Source organism: Leucoraja erinacea, chromosome 27 (assembly GCF_028641065.1).
Source record: "Leucoraja erinacea ecotype New England chromosome 27, Leri_hhj_1, whole genome shotgun sequence".
NCBI lineage: Eukaryota > Metazoa > Chordata > Chondrichthyes > Rajiformes > Rajidae > Leucoraja > Leucoraja erinaceus.
The window spans coordinates 9,308,282-9,326,484 of record NC_073403.1 but is presented as its reverse complement, the minus strand read 5'-3'; the positions used below and the strand labels follow the sequence as shown (position 1 = coordinate 9,326,484).

Genomic DNA, 18,203 nt, shown 5'->3' with positions numbered 1-18,203 from the left:
TATTCATCAAGAAAATATTAAAATGATGATATGGATTTTTCCAGCGGGCAACTCTATATGCTTTTCTTAATACATATTCAGATAATATATGAATCAAATTCATATGTCCGTCGAGATTTTTTAAACCGTGTACAGATATATTTGTTAAACCAGGTGGCAAAAGTGGAGAGACAAACAGATTGAATGTTTTAGGTCCATGATCTATCCTGAGAGAGTTTCAAGCTGATGTCCCGTCATCTGATGTAACGTCATTGATTGAAAACCTTAACCCCGTTTCTCCCTTCTCAGACTATTGATTGACTGAAAGGTACAGCATGGGAACAGGCCCTTCGGCCCAACGGGTCCACACTGGCCATCGATCACCCCTTCCCACTCAATCTATGTTATCTTACTTTTGTTTCAACTCCCTTACACATTAGAGGTAATGTATAGAGACCAACTAACCTGCAGACCCACACGTCTTTTGGATGTGGGAGGAAAGCAGAGCATCCAGAGGAAACCCGTGCGGTTACAGAAGAATGTGCAAACTCCACACAGACAGCAACCGAGGTTAGGATCAAACCTGGGTCTTTGGCGCTGTGAGGTAGCAGCTCTATCAGCTGTGCCTCAGGGCCGCCCTAAGATGCTGCCTGACCTACTGATTGTCTCTAGCAATTTCTTAATTCAGATTTCAGTAAGGCCGGCCCAGTGGCGCAGAGGTGGAGTTGCTGCCATTCGACGCCAGAGACTCAGGTTCGATCCTGACCACGGGCGCAGACTGTACGGAGTTTGTACGTTTCCCCCGTGAGGTGGGTTTTCTCCGGGTGCTCTGGATTCCTCCCACATTCCAAAGATGTGCAGGTTTGTAGGTTAATTGGCTTCTGTAAATTGTCCCTAGTCTGTATGATAAAACTAGTGCACAGACTGGATGGGCCGAAGGGCCAGTTTCCACCTTGCATCTCGAAACTAATTTCCAGCTCCTTCAATCTTTTGCTTGTCATTTTCACCTGACAAGTATCCCTTGTCTTCTTGTATCTCACTTGATCCCTTCCCCTATCCTCTCTCCTCTCTTATTCCTGGCTACTGTCCAGCCAAACCTTTTAAAAGTTAAGTCATCTGCCCACAAGCAATTTGAAAATAGCCAAGACCAACAAAGTACCATTGGATGAGCAGGCAATAAATGCCATGTGGCAGGGAGAGTACTGGGTTATTCAGGGCACTGAGAAAATACCACAGTTCTTTGATCTTAGCTCATATAAAGAGACAATTGTCTCCTATTTAACAGTGTGTTTAGATCATAAGATCATAAGTGGTAGGAGTAGAATTAGCCATTCGACCCATCAAGTCTACTCCGCCATTCAATCATGGCTGATCTATCTCTCTCTCCTAACCCCATTCTCCTGCCTTCTCCCCATAACCTCTGACAACCGTACTAATCAAGAAATCTATCTATCTCTGCCTTAAGTATACCCACCTATTTTGTCTCCACCGCCTTCTGTGGCAAAGAATTCCACAGATTCACCACGCTCTGACTAAATAAATTCCTCCTCATCTACTTCCTAAAAGAACGTCCATTAATTCTGAGGCTACGACCTCTAGTTCTAGACTCTCCCACGAGTGGCAACATCCTCTCCACGTCCACTTTATCCAAGCCTTTCATTATTCTGTGCGTTTCAATGAAGTCCCCCTCCTTCTTCTAACTCATTTAGAGTTATCCCACCTTGTTTATCTAACTAAAGTAATCGTTTTACACTATTTACCTGCCTTAGGTGTCCCCATCTTCACCCTGCCATCTATCTCTCCGCGTAGTTTGTAAGCACGGCACCAGTGCCAATGTTACTTATGAGTTAACCGCACGGCACTGTATCACAAGCCTCTGCAAAGTCAGATTCACTTCATCAACCGCAGTTCCCTGTCAACCCTCTTTGTGGCTTCATCAAAGAATCCCATCAAATACTATTTGCAGCGAACAAATCTGGTTTGGGTTTCACATATTAAATCAGAAGTTGATGAAATCGCTAAAATCGACTGCCCCTTCAATCCCATCACCTGCTTAATCGAAAAACCATTGACAGCTCTGACTGATTTGAGGCCGTCACTGAAAGGCAGCATTCAAGTCCACATATTTTATTTTATTGCTAACAGAATGGTATTTAGTTGAGTTTAGTTTGGAGATACAGTGCGGAAACAGGCCCTTCGGCCCCACCGAGTCCGCGCGGACCAGCGATCCCCGCACATTTGAAAAAGTTACTTTTATAACTACTAAACCAGGTTCGCTTCTTAATAAACAGACACCACACAAACTGTTTGGTAGACCAGTTCAAAACTTTACTTAACATCGGCCGATGGAAGGGAGCGAGAATTCCAGCTAAGTGACCAATGTAGACACTCGACTGTCCTCGGTCCCCTTCTCTGAACAACAGAATTACATTGCCTTAAATAGGGTTTTTTTGTCCCCTTAGCACATTCCACAGACATTAGTCATCGTCAGAGGTACAGTAAAAGGTTTCCACGGAATGCATCACATCAAAGGCCTTTTGTTTACATGGTACAAGATATACTAAAAACATTGGCCATTTGCTTTAGGTCATTTTATCTCCAAAGAGATCACCCTAGCTTTTTCGCTGCTTCCTCTTTGTCACTTGGTCCCTCATAAACATAGGCCATTTGGTTTACGACATCTTATCTCAAAGAGATCTCTCTAGCTTCTCCTCTCTGCTTGTCACTTGGGAGACAATGTTATGGTATTTATTATCCCACACACTGCAACCCGAGGCAAGCCTAATTTGACACTAAATATAAGCTGTAAGCTAGCCCAGAAACCTATTTTAATTTTTTCTTATTTTTGTAACTTTATTCGGCTTCATCATTCCATCCTTTTATCAAAATTTTGATAACAACTACAGTCCTTGCCGAGTACATACGAAATACCATAAGCATCGTATCAGACAAATTAATAGTACACTAGTAACACAATCAATTCATAGTGGACAATCGTCCCACAAGTCCCTCCAAACTTTTTAAATGGCCACCAACCTCCCCCGGACGTGACACTAAGATACTACCATAGGACAGGAAAAGGATCATAAAAATTGCTCAGCCTTTATTCGGCTTCGCTTGGAATTCCCCGTGTGCTGGTGTAACTGGTTCATGCTTCTCTTGTGTGGCACTGCATTTGCAACATAACAATGCCCTGTCACAAATATACTGTTTCCTTAAAATACACCAGTGCCTTGGTTGTGGCAAAAACAGGTAGATTTAACTGGCCTTTGCAGACCTCTTACTGTCTGTAGTCAGAGTATCTTTGCTGCGCTTGTCATGTTTGACTTCAATCTTGTTTAAAAGGAGGTGTGTACCATCCTTTAAATGTGGGTTAGTCCGCAAGTTTGCCATTCTGAAGAAAGTTCAGTCCATGTGGGCTGGGCCACCCCAGAATAAAGGGAGCATCAATAGCCCATCGTCCTTGTTTCTTAACTCTATCCCCTGTTTACATGCAGTATCCATCCATGCCATGATTTCATCCCCCAACTAACCAAGTGACTTCAATCTCCATGTGCCCCTACTACTCTCCTGGCTCAGCACTTCCCCCTCCCACTTCTCCGACCTCTCTGTCTGCTTCTGCTTTCCACGTTTGGGGAATCTGCCCTTCGAATTTCCATTTTCCTTCCTGCTGTCTCCTCCCCTTCCTTGCCCATATAATTGTCTCTACCTTTCATGTGCCCCCTACTGGCCACGTTGCCTATTTCCTTCGCTCATGCCCCCTGAACCGCTTTTTTTGTGTAACCTTCATCCCCCAACCGTTTGGTCAACTTGTAACTTAACATTCTACATTTCTTATTATACTTATGATTCAAATAACACATAGGTTGGACTGTTGTCCAGAGCATTCCCCATAGATAGATAGAGAAAGAGAGAGAGAGAGAAAACAGACCTCTTAATTCCGAATCGTTCCAAATATATCAACCAGGCCGACCCGCTACATGAGACCCCAGTTTCTCAATTTGGCTGACTTTTTAACTTTGTAATATACAACGCCACTTATTTCTCAATCCGACAACTCTTCGGATGTCTCAATAAGCCGGACGCACACCTCACCCCCCGTATCTCAACCCGACAAATCACGGATGTCTCAATGAGGCCGATGAGCCCTTAGTAGAGAGAGAGAAAAAAGAAAACAAAGAGAGATAGACAGAGAGAGAGAGGAACCACTCACGTCCTTCTTAACAATATACATAAGCCCTTCTTAAAAATACATGCACAATTCTGTCTTAAAAATACATACACAATCCCTTCTTACACTAGGGACAATTTTTACATTTACCAAGCCAATTTACCTACAAACCTGTACGTCTTTGGAGTGTGGGAGGAAACACAAGATCTCGTAGAAAACTCACGCAGTCACAGGGAGAACGTACAAACTCCAAACAGACAGCACCCGTCGTCGGGATCGAACCTGGATCTGCGGCGCTGCAAGCGATATAAGGCAGCAACTCTATCGCTACGCCACCGTGCCACCTTATGCTTCCATTTTGTTCACACTGTCCCAATGAATAGGACAAATGGATATTGCGAATGGGCTAACATTGGCTAGTGGACCCAGTGGCAATAGGGAGATAAAACATGGTCAGCGCAGTTATAGAGGTGTTACCTTACAGCGCCAGAGACCTGGGTCCGAACCTGACTACTGGTGCTGTCTGTATGTCGTTCGCATATTTTCCCTGTGACCGCGTGTGTTGTCTCCGAGTGCTCCGGTTTCCTCCCACACTCCAAAGACGTACAGGTTTGTAGGTTAATTGGCTTTTTGGTAAAATTGTAAATTGGCCCTGGTGTGTAGGATAGTGCCAGTGTACGGGGTGATCGATGGTCAGTGTGGTCTCAATGTCTCTAAAGACAGACACAAAATGCTGGAGTAACTCAGCTGGACAGGCAGCATCTCTGGAGAGAAAGAATGGGTGACATTTCGGTTTGAGACGCTTCTTCAGACTCAAAGTCTCTAAAGTCTAAAGATTTGGTAGCACGATAGAAATAACAATTAAAACAAGTGAATCACATCAAGAAATCTAATAATCAAACAGTGAAAGAGCAAAGCTTGTGAACATAACCTAACGGAGAGGGAAGTACAGTAATGTCAAGCACTTGACATCAGATGAAAGAACAAGACAATGTTTTATAACACCTTTCATGATGTGAAGATTCTCATGGCCAATTACATTTATGACATTTAATTCTGTTGTCGGAAGCACGACAATTGTTTTACAGGCAGATGGCCCGGAAAACAAAGTAATAGAATAATGGGCAAGTACTATCAATGGAGCAATACATATGGCCAGGACACCAGAGATAAATCATCTGCTCCTCTACTAAATGGTGCCTTTGCACTTTTAATATCCAGTGATATAGTGGATAGTTTAATATGGTTTAAACGATCCTGTAGTTTCAAATTGACTCTCAGACTATTCCATGCTTGAGGAAGCCTTTCCCTTTAGAAACATCATACATTCATCCGCCATGACCTATATTCAGGGGCAGTTTCTTCCCAGCTGTTATCAGGCAACTGAACCATCCTACCTACAACTAGGCTGCAGCCCTGAACTACTATCTACCTCATGGGAGAGCTCCAGGCTATATTTGGTCAGACTTTACTGGCTTTATCTTGCACTAAAAGTTATTCACAATATTTCCTTTACCATGTATCCGTTCACTGTGGACGGCTCGATTGTAATCATGTGTTGTCTTTCCGCTGACTGGTTAGCACGCAACAAATGCTTTTCACTCTTCATTTGTGCACATGACAATATACTAAACTCTCTCTCAAGTCAAGTCAAGTCAACATTCTTTGTCACATACACATACAAGATGCGCAGTGAAATGAAAGTGGCAATGCCTGCGGATTGTGCAAAACAACAGAACAACAGAACAGAACCGAACAGAACCAATATTTACATTTTAGAAACAAATAAAAATACACAACACAACAGTATATTAGTCCCTGGTGAGATTAGAGTTTACAGTCCTGACGGCCTGTGGGAAGAAACTCCGTCTCATCCTGTCTCTTTTCGCAGCATGGCAACGGAGGCGCTTGCCTGACCGTAGCAGCTGGAACAGTCCGTTGCTTTGGTAGTAGGGGTCCTCCCTGTAGGTTCCTTCTGGGACTAAAAGCCAACTATTTCATTAAATTATCATTCAGTATTCAGCTAAACAAGGTAGACAAAAATGCTGGGGAAACTCAGCGGGTGCAGCAGCATCTATTGAGCGAAGGAAATAGGTAACGTTTCGGGCCGAAACCCTTCTTCGGACACAGGGACTTGCCCGATGCAGAGGGTGTCTTTTTGAATAAAATTGAGGCAAGAAAGAGTTAAAGTTTCCAGGATCAAATCTCTTGCTTATTAATGATGTGAGCAAGCATATTTTCAAGAAAACTGTCTCCAAGAGGCTATTCATAAATTAACTTGTTTTATTTGTGGTTGCATGCATCTGCAGATACTGGAATCTTGAGCCAAAACACAAAATGCTGGACTATCTCAGCAGATCAGGTAGCATCAATGCAGGATTTCATTAAAAATGTGTACATAAACACAACAAAATTTAATGAGGAGTGGATACTTGGAATGATAAGTGAAATCTCTACCGAAATGGAAAAAATCTGGGCATTTCATTAAAAAATTGCCATGCCATGTTGCTATGTTTCTATGTCTATGTTTCTATTTGTGGGTCTGGTGTTGGCGTAGCAACGAATCAAAGGCTGGCACCCACAAGTCAGGCAGAAACACACACACACACACACACACACACAGCCAGCCAGCAGCCACAGAGTTTTAATCTATATAATAATATAGATAGGAACAGAAGTAGACCATCCGGCCCATCTAGTCTACTCCGCCAATCAATCACGGCTGATCTATCTTTCCCTCTCAATCTCATTCTCCTGCCTTCTCCCCATAACCCCCGACACCTGTACTACTCAAGAGTCTATCAATCTTGCCTCCATTGACTTGACCTCCACAGCTGTCTGTGGCAATGAATTCCACAGATTCACCAAATAAGCTCCTCCTCCTCTCCTTTCTAAAGATAAGTCTGATAATTCTGATCGTAGAATCTCCCATTAGTGGAAACATCTCCTCCACACCTTCTCTATCCAGTCCACGTAAAGATTCACCTTCACATGAAAATCAGTGTCAGTTGTTCTAATATCACCTTGGTGCATTACTGCCCCACCACAACCCTCTGATACCCTGCATCACATGGCAAGTGGAGCCAGCCATTCTCATTCTCTGGCAGGTGGTCATTACCTGACATGTTGGTGGACTTCATGGAGGATTGACTGTTCTTCCTCTTTCTCTTCCCATCGGGCCACCTGCAATGGAACATGAGACTTTAGTACACGGCACCCATCCACCAACGGCATTAACACGTATTAAAACTCACAACGTAAATTATCAAAAGATCAATCATATTTTACCTCCAGAAATGTCAACAGCAATGACTTTATTTCTGTCGCCGTGCTGCTAAATAATGTTCATTTTGGACAACAGAGTGACAGAGCACAGAAACATGCCCTTCTGCCGGCCGAATTCACACCAACCACCAACCAGTTATTTACACTGATCCTGCATTAATCCCTCTTTTTAATTCTCCCCACATTACAATAGGTGCAGGAGTAGGCCATTCGGGACGACAGATGGCGCAATGGGCTAAGTGTTCGGCTGGCGACCGGAAGGTAGCCGGTTCGAATCCCGCTTGGAGTGCATACTGTCGTTGTGTCCTTGGGGCAAGACACTTCACCCACCTTTGCCTGTGTGTAAATGTAATGTAATTATGTGAAGCACTTTGGGGTCAATGCAAGTTGACTAAAAATGTGCTATATAAATAAGATTATTATTATGAATAAGATTAGTATTCTCATCAATTCCCTCCAGATTCCACTGCGCAGTGACGCACAGAGGCGCAACTTACAGCGGGCAATCGACCCACAACGCACACGTCTTTGGGACTTGGGAGGAAACTGGATCTTCCATGAGAAACTAATGCGGTCACAGGGAGAACGTGCACACTCCGCACAGACAGCGCCCAAAGGAAGGACTCAATCTAGGCCTCTGCAGTTGCGAGGCAGTGGCCCTATTTGCAGCACTCTGCCACATATCGGCTCAGTGTGATGCTCTCGACGTCTGGGCCACAAGTTTACTCTTGCTGAATAGCCAACTAATTTTTTATAAATCACTCCATGACTCTATTGGACCTAGTGTAGTTGGGACATGATGGCCGGTGTGGGCAAGTTGGGCCAAAGGGCCTGTTTCCTCACTGTATCACTCTATGATTCTCTAAACAAGGTTTTAGAATCAGCCTGTCCATAGTTCTCCTCATAGTATTCTACTGGCTCAGTAAATCGAATTGTATTGTGGACAACTGCGTTTATATATTGGAGTACGCGATTACCGAATCTACGGCCTATCCATTTGTACAATGAAAACCAGTAGCTTTATTTATAGTTGCTGGACTCCAGGGAGTTGGAGTTAATTGAGTTAAGTAGACATGTTGTATTGGATTTCCTCCATCTGTGCAGCATTACTGTTGCACACCTGCGGGGGATTAGAAGAGGGCTACAAGCTCTGTTAGCGAATAAAGGAATGGGAAAAATTGCTTTCTCAAGGTAGGCTTATGTAGGCTGAGCAGGGATTAGACTTTCGAGATACAGTGCAGAAACAGGCCCTTCAGCCCACCGGGTCTGGTGATCAGCCCGTATACTAGCACTATCCTATATCCTGGAGACCATTTGGAATTTTACCAAAGCCAATTTACCTACAATCCTGTAGGAGGAAACCGGAGCACCCGGAGAAAACCCACGTGGCCACAGGGAGATCGTACAAACTCCGTAGAGGCATCACCCATTGTCAGGATCGAACCCGGGTCTCTGGCGCTGAAAGGCATTGACTCTGCCGCTGCACCACCTTGCTGCCCGTGATTGTTTTATCAAAAACTCAACAGACGAATAAGAAGAGAATGTTCCTAATTTAAACAAGCGACAAATCCTCAAGGTACATTAATTGTAATGCCACTGAATTAGTCTGGCATCCACTTGGGAGTTAAAGACCAGATGTCATTGGATTTAAAAACTTACTGCAATTGGTAACATGCAGTTAAAGCTCACTTAAAAGAACGGTCCCAATCCAAAATGTCACCAGATGTTGCCTGACCCGCTGAGCTACTCCAGCATTTTGCATTTACTCCTGTATGTGTTTGTTTTTTTATTAAAAACTCAGTTTGTCAACCTGAACAGGAAGAGGTAACAGTGTTTAGCAGTGAAAAACATCATTAAGTTCTTCGGGTAGAATTTGCAAGAGGGGTTTTACATGGAATTTGATTCTGTTTCAAACTTACAGCCGTGTACAATGGGACCAGGAAGGAGACTGGAAGACAGAAGGAACATTTAGGGTGGCACAGTGGCGCAGCGTTAGACTTGCTGCCTTCCAGCACCAGAGACCCGGGTTCTATCCTGACTACAGGTGCTTGTCTGTACGGTGTTTGTACGTTCTCCCCGTGACCTGCGTGGGTTTTCTCCGAGTTCTTCTGTTTCCTCCCACACTCCAAAGACGTACAGGTTTGTAGGTTAGTTGGCTTGGTATAAATGTAAATTGTCCCTAGTGTGTGTAGGATAGTGTAAGTGTGCAGGGACTGCTGGTCAGCGTGAACTCGGTGGGCCGAAGGGCCAGTTTTCCTGCTGTATCTGAACTAAAACTAAATTTAGCATTGCAGATTCAATCTTGAACCTAAGACTCATTTGCTCTCTCAAGTGACCTCAATAGATTTTATAACGCAGTTTCATAGAGCAGGGGACTTCTCTCTGGTGCCAGGCCAATAGTAATCTTTCATCCAACATTACTTAATCACGTTATCTGATTGAAATCATACTGTTTGTGAGAGGTTGATATGTACAAGCCGGCAAATAATATGATAAACAATGACGATGGTCCTGAAAGTTCTTAAAGGACTAGAAAATGATTGTCCTAAAAGTGAAGAACCAGGAGCTACATGAATGCAAATCTATTTTCAGCCGGACAATAAGATGCTCTGAAAGTGACCATTAGATGTAATAAAAAGGAAACTCAGATGCTGTTTTATATCAAAGAATACTGGAGTAACTCAGCGGGTCAGGCAGCATCGCTAAAGAAAATGGATGGGTAAGGTATCGGGTCAGGGCCTTTCTAGATCCCAGCCTGAAATGTCACCTTTCCATTTTCTCCAGAGATGTTGCCTGACCAATTGATTTACTCCATAGTTTGCATTTATTCATTGTCAGTTGTTCAGTGGGATAGGCAAACGACTATCTCCGGAAGTGCGACCACTCTTGGATTGAATGAGAATCTCCAATAACCAAAGTTAGATCTCCTGGGCAAAGACTGGTGTCTGGGTCTAAAGATCATACCCGAGTAGTTCATATGCTCATAAGTGATAGGAGTAGAATTAGGCCATTCGGCACATCAAGTCTACTCCACCATTCAATCATGGCTGATCTATCTTTTTCTCTCAACCCCATTCTCCTGCCTTCTCCCCATAACACCTGATACCCGTACTAATCAAGAATCTCACAATCTCCGCTTAAAAATATCCATTGACTTGGCCTCCACAGATTTCTGCGGCAATGAATTCCACAGATTCACCACCCTCGGACTAAAGTTCCTTCAACTCCGTGTCAACTGCAACCAAAGAGTCCTCCATATGGTACCCAACCATTGTAAGACAAATGGCATTGATAATTATAAAAACAACTGACATGATCTTGTGATTCGATCTCCCATGATCAAACCCACAGAAATAGCTAGCTTATAGGTTCTAGGAGCAGAATTAGACCATTCAGCCCATCAGGTTTACTCCGCCATTCAATCATGGCTGATCTATCTTTGCCACTCAACCCCATTCTCCTGCCTTCTCCACATAACCCCTGATGCTCATGTTGCTCAGGTGTTTTGTCCTCCACAGGAGTTCAAAGAAGAAATGAGAGGTGAAATATTTTCTTTTTAACTCCAAGCTCCAATGGAAATTTGCAACCACACTTGAACAACTCTGGGTGGAGAAGACACTTTGATAGTGCCTTTTATGAACAGACTTTGGAAAACAGATGTTTTCACTGGACTATATAAGTAAATCGATACATGTTGATGAGCCATTTCGCTCAACATCTGGAATACAGACTTTCCCACTTAGTTCCACGCTATTAAAACTCCACATTAATTAGGTCTTTCGGCTAACCGGAGGAAACCACGTGACATTTAATTCCACTTTATATGTATCTCCCTGGACTCTGCACACTTCATTGACCATGAATGAATTACTCATTTGATCTATTTTGACAAACTTGCCTGAAGGGCTCAAAACCAGATGATTTTTCTAGGTTTCTGCAGCATGAATTACTCATGTGGTGAGTGGCAGAGCAAGGGGATAAAACCAGGATGTGAGTCCCTGGGAATCATGGCGGAATATCAATGAATACAGAAATAAAGCAGAAATCTGTAGATCGACACAAAGTGCTGGAGTAACTCAGCAGGTCAGGCAGCATCTCTGGAGAAAAAGGATGGGTGACGTTTCGGGTCGGGACCCTTTCTTCAGTCTGGAATTCGGCGGGCCGCTCAGCATCTGTGGAGGAAATGGACAGGCAACATTCCAATCACAGATGTTGTCCGAGTTCCTCCAGCATTTTGTCTATTGATCACAAGAATTACATTGATTGCTTGACAGACTTCTGAGAAACAACCAGGTCGGGACGGTGGCACAGCGGTAGAGTTTACTTCCTTACAGCTCCAGAGACCCGGGCCCAATCCTGACCACGGGTGCTGTCTGTACGGAGTCTGTACGTTCTGCCCATGACCTGCGTGGGTTTTCTTCCCACACTGCAAAGACGTGCAGGTTTGTAGGTTAATTGGCTTCAGTAAAGATTGTAAATTGTCCCCAGTCCGTAGGATAGTGCACAGGATGATCAGTGATCAGCACGGTGGGAAGAAGGGCCTATTTCCGCACTGTTTCACTAAACTAAACCGCAGAACAAAAACTTGTTTTTAATGAAGCTTTTATGTTAAAACGATGGAGTATTCTTTAGCTGCGTCATCAGCGAAGGTCATATATGAAGCGGTGCATCAAACTAAATTCACATCATTTTCATTCCGGCTTTACTGCAAAGATGCATCCTACGCTGCATGGTGTAAAAGCCCATCAATGTTTTCCAAAGGATTCTTCTAAGATTTGCACCAAAGGCAATATCAGGCCACTGGTATAAAGAATATAGACATAAACGCTGGAGAAACTCCAGGCCGAAACGTTGCCTATTTCCTTCGCTCCGTAGATGTTGCCGCGCCCACTGAGATTCTCCAGCATTTTTGTCTACCTTCGATTTTCCAGCATCTTCCAGCAGTTCCTTCTTGAACAACGGTATAAAGAATATGCCAGGAGAACATGATCCACAGACTCGAGAGATCAAGTGGTTTCATTATTTGTTTCTTGAAGACAGGTCAAAGCAGGGACATAGTGCCGAGGCTTTATAAGACTCTGGTCAGACCACATTCTGAAGTATTGTGAGCAGTTTTGGGCCCCATATCTGAGGAGGGATGTGCTGGCATTGGAGGTGGTCCAGGAGGTTTGATTGGGTTAACATTGAGCATTTTGATGGCACTGGGTTGTACATACGATGGGGGGGGGGGGGGGGGGGGGGGGGGGGGGGGGGGGGGGGGGGACTCATTGGAACTTACAGAATCATGAAAGCCCTGAATAGAGTGCAATTAGTGTGAGGATGTTCCAAGTTCCAGAATCAGAGGTCATGGACTCAGATTAAAAGAATGCACCTTTAGAAAGGAGATGAGCTCGGTATTTCTTTAGTCAGAGGGTGGTGAATCTGTGAAATTCATTTCCACAATGGCTATGGAGACCAAGTTGATGGTTATTTTTGAAGAGGAGATTGGCAGGTTCTTGATTAGTGACAGTGTCAGAGGTCACAGGGAGAAGGCAGGACAATGGGGTTGGGAGGGAAAGATAGATCAGCCATTATTAAGTGGCAGAATAGACTTGAAGGGCCAAATATAACTTATGAACATGAATTTCTGATGAGACGTTGAAATACCACAGCAAAGATCATGCTGCTGGATTGCAGCAGTATTTAAAGTTTTGTCTAACTTATTTTGAACTCTGATGTCCAGACCGTTCAAACATTTTTTTTCCGCCAAACTGCTGCAGAGTCTTCTCCTCTTGACAATAATAGACCAGGATGAAAAAAGGGCCGTCTGCACTACTCTTGCAGTAGGTCTCACAAGTGACATTGGCTTCAACATTGCATTGGATTTCTTGACGTGAAGTTGCCTCAAATGCAAACCAGGTTCTTGAATATTTGATTTTTGAAGAATAACTCCCCTGTTTTTTGAGGGGGGAAAACTGGTTCTTCGGGCGACTAAAGCCCACAAATTATGAATTGCAAAGCAAAAGATAAGGACGTTGTTACGCTAAAACACAAAGTGCTGGAGGAACTCAGACCGCTGTGCAGTTGGGGGAAGGGTTAATCTGAGGAGCTCAGCGTAGATGTTCAAATGGAGATGTACAAGCAAAGGGAGGGAAAAAGCTACGGTAGTTAGTCCAGTTGGCACAACAGGCCATCAACTGAATATTGGGGAAATTCGTTTTAATGCTGGAGTATTATTAGTAAAATAGATATACTCAACACTTTAATTAACAATCTTGTTGCTCAGTTAAATATGTTCCTCTGCACACACTTGACCCAAACAATCCCAATACACTCCTTTTAAGAAATTGTGTGATGCTACTAGGATTACCAGCCGCAAGTTTGCCGAGTATGTTTTTATTTGTGTTTACTTTTTTGGTGAACTTTCTATCTTAATTCACCTTAATATTATTAATGCCACATGGACCACATGTGATATTTTGTGCACTCCCCAAAGCATTCACAGATCAGTTTGGGAACCACTCTTCTAGGCTCTCAGCCAACTCTCACACCAGCTGTTATCAGGCAACTGAATCATCCAGCTCAACCAGAGAGCAATGGTGAACTAATATCTACCTCTTTGATGACCCATGGGCTATCCTTGTTCGGACTTTGCTGGCTTTACCTTGCACTAAACGTTATTCCCTTATGCACTGTAAATGGATCGATATTGATTATGTGCTGTCTTTCTGCTGACTGGATAGCACGCAACAAAAGTTTTTCACTGTACCTCGGTACACGTGACAATAAACTGAAGCTGAAACTGAAGCTGAAGGCGGGACGGGAAGCCAACCTACTCTTCCTTGCCACAGGCCAGCCAACCCATCTTGATCCCCATCCAGCCAACTCACACTTAGATGAATCGTTGAATCACAGTGGGCCTGTCCGGCAGAAACATTCCATCAAATGAAGTCGCTGCCAAATGTATGAAGAGTGTTTATACTGTAGAATGCAACAAAAATTGAAAGCAGATGTAAGCAATTCTTAACTACATGCTAAACATCTTATCAATCAATCAACCAATCAGTAGCAAAATAAGGACCATCCATGTTGAGTTTAGTTTATTGTCACGTGTACCGAGGTACATAGAAACATAGAAAATAGGTGCAGGAGTAGGCCATTCCGCCATTCGATATGATCATGGCTGATCATCCAACTCAGTATCCCATCCCTGCCTACTCTTCATACCCCCTGATCCCTTTAGCCACAAGGGCCACATCTAAGTCCCTCTTAAATATAGCCAATGAACTGGCCTCAACTACCTTCTGTGGCAGAGAATTCCAGCGAAGAGCTTTTGTTGCGTGCTAACCAGTCAGCAGAAAGACAATACACGATTACAATCGAGCCATCCACAGTGTACAGATAAGAACACAAGGCCATATCCATAAGACCATGAGACATAGGGGCAGAATTTGGCCATTCAGCCCATCGAGTCTATTATTCTGCCATTAAATCATCTCTGATCTGTTTTGTCTCTCAACACCATTCTCCTGCCTTCTCCACATAGCCTTTGACGCCCTTACTTGTCCATAAGGTGTTCTCCCGGTGAATATGTCCTCTTCAGCAACCCCCTCCCAACCCACCACCCCCCCAGGAGGTCTGGCTAAAATCAGTGCTGGTGATGTCCCTTTGAGATTTAGGACAGAGCAAATTCACTCTAATGTTTCTAGGTCGAGTGGACAGTCTTGCAGATCAACTTTAGTAGAATGAGTGGCAATCTCATTGAGCCAAGCAATCCTTTGATCAGATCCACAGGGTGGATGCCAAGAAGCTGTTTGCTCAAGCTAAAGAGTCTAGAACTAACGTGGGGACATTCCTTTACTTCTGCGATGATACAACGGCGCATTGGTAGAGTTGCAGCCTCGTGGCGCCAGAGACCTGGGTTCAAAACCAACCTCGGGTGCTGTCTGTGTGTGGCATTTGAGCATCCTCCTTGTGGGTTTCCTCCAAATGTTCCGGTTTCCTCCTACATCCCAAAGATGTAGGTCAAGGGGCTTTTGTAAAATTGCCCCTAACGTGTAGGGGGGAGTGGATGAGAAAGTGGGATAACATTGAACTAGGGGGATCTTTGGTCAGTGCAGACTCGGTGGGATGAAGGGCCTTTCCCCATGCTTTAGACTTGAGAGAAACAGGCTCTTCAGCCCACTGGATCTGCGCCGACCAGCGACCACCATATACTATCCTACACTATCCTGCACTATCCTACACTATCCTACACTATCCTACACTATCCTGCACTATCCTACACTATCCTACACTATCCTACACTATCCTGCACTATCCTGCACTATCCTACACTATCCTACACTATCCTACACTATCCTGCACTATCCTGCACTATCCTACACTATCCTGCACTATCCTGCACTATCCTGCACTATCCTGCACTATCCTGCACTATCCTACACTATCCTGCACTATCCTACACTATCTTACACTATCCTGCACTATCCTGCACTATCCTGCACTATCCTACACTATCCTGCACTATCCTACACTATCTTACACTATCCTGCACTATCCTGCACTATCCTGCACTATCCTACACTATCCTGCACTATCCTACACTATCCTACACTATCCTGCACTATCCTGCACTATCCTGCACTATCCTACACTATCCTGCACTATCCTACACTATCCTGCACTATCCTGCACTATCTTGCACTATCCTGCACTATCCTACACTATCCTGCACTATCCTACACTATCCTGCACTATCCTACACTATCCTGCACTATCCTGCACTATCCTGCACTATCCTGCACTATCCTGCACTATCCTACACTATCCTACACTATCCTGCACTATCCTGCACTATCCTGCACTATCCTGCACTATCCTACACTATCCTACACTATCCTACACTATCCTACACTATCCTGCACTATCCTGCACTATCCTACACTATCCTGCACTATCCTACACTATCCTGCACTATCCTACACTATCTTGCACTATCCTACACTATCTTGCACTATCCTGCACTATCCTACACTATCCTGCACTATCCTACACTATCCTGCACTATCCTACACTATCCTGCACTATCCTGCACTATCCTACACTATCCTGCACTATCCTACACTATCCTACACTATCACTATCCTGCACTATCCTACACTATCCTACACTATCCTACACTATCCTGCACTATCCTACACTATCCTACACTATCCTGCACTATCCTACACTATCCTGCACTATCCTGCACTATCCTGCACTATCCTACACTATCCTGCACTATCCTACACTATCCTACACTATCCTGCACTATCCTACTCAATAGGGACCACGCACAATTTTTCCAAAACCAATTATCCTGACTACAGGTGCTGTCTTTGGGAGAAAATCAGAGCAGCCAATTCTAGTCAGGTGAGGCCAATTCTGGAGTATGGAGTACAATTTTGGTCGCCTAATTATAGGAAGGGTGTCAACAAAATAGAGAGAGTACAGAGGAGATTTACTAGAATGTTGCCTGGGTTTCAGCAACTAAGTTACAGAGAAAGGTTGAACAAGTTAGGTCTTTATTCTTTGGAGCGCAGAAGGTTAAGGGGGGACTTGATAGAGGTCTTTAAAATGATGAGAGGGATAGACAGAGTTGACGTGGATAAGCTTTTCCCATTGAGAGTAGGGAAGATTCAAACAAGAGGGCATGACTTGAGAATAAGGGACAGAAGTTTAGGGGTAACATGAGGGGGAACTTCTTTACTCAGAGAGTGGTGGCTGTGTGGAATGAGCTTCCAGTGGAAGTGGTGGAGGCAGGTTCGATTTTATCATTTAAAAATAAATTGGATAGGTATAGGGTGATTTCACGAAAGGTCACTGGGTCATTGGTCTTCACGCACGGAGCCGCAAAATCCAACTGGGGTACATACGTCACTTCCGGTACATGTTATTGATGCTAGAAACGCGTACTTTCAAACCTGTTAAAAACCGCTAAAACGGTTAGTTTTTGCGCTGTAAATAACTGTGCCAGTCGGGGTGACTGTGACACACAGCTATCCTACTTTAGAGTTCCAAAGATTAAGAAAAACGAAGGTAAAGAGAAGGGAGAGCTGAAGGGAAAATAACAGCGGAAGTTGTTGGCCGTGCAGATATAAAGATAGAAAATATCGGGAATTATCTGTTTGCTCACTGCATGTCATCAAAACTAAGGCATTATTGATGTTTTGATGACATGCAGTGAGCAAACGCGATAATTCCCGATATTTTCTACCTTTATATCTGCACGGCCAACAACTTCCGCTGTTATTTTCCCTTCAGCTCTCCCTTCTCTTTACCTTTGTTTTTCTTAATCTTTGGAACTCTAAAGTAGGAAAGCTGTGTGTCACGGTCACCCCGACATGCACAGTTATTTACAGCGCAAAAACTAACCGTTTTCGCGGTTTTTAACAGGTTTGAAAGTACGCGTTTCTAGCATCAATAACATGTACCGGAAGTGACGTATGTACTCCAGTTGGATTTTGCGGCTCCGTGCGTGAAGACCTATGACCCAGTGACCTTTCGTGAAATCACCCTATATGGACGGGAAAGGAATGGAGGGTTATGGTCTGAGTGCGGGTAGATGGGACTAGGGGAGAATAAGTGTTCGGCACGGACTAGAAGGGCTGAGTTGGCCTGTTTCTGTGCTGTAATTGTTATATGTTATATATATGTTATAACCGGAGAAAACCAACGCAGGTCACAGGGAGGACGTACAAACTCTGTACAGACAGCACCTATAGTCAGGATTGAACCTGGATCTCTG

General features: G+C 44.0%; 1 protein-coding gene across 3 annotated transcripts in view; it reads right to left on the bottom strand.

Annotated features, from left to right (window-relative positions):
* LOC129710183 (thyroid hormone receptor alpha) overlaps nt 1-18,203 on the bottom strand; it is a 383,361-nt gene that overhangs the window by 46,652 nt on the left and 318,506 nt on the right. For all 3 annotated transcript variants that reach the window (XM_055656977.1, XM_055656978.1, XM_055656979.1), the window contains one exon: nt 7,269-7,333. In XM_055656977.1, the coding sequence (XP_055512952.1) occupies nt 7,269-7,333 (65 nt within the window). The remainder of the gene's footprint in view (nt 1-7,268; nt 7,334-18,203) is intronic.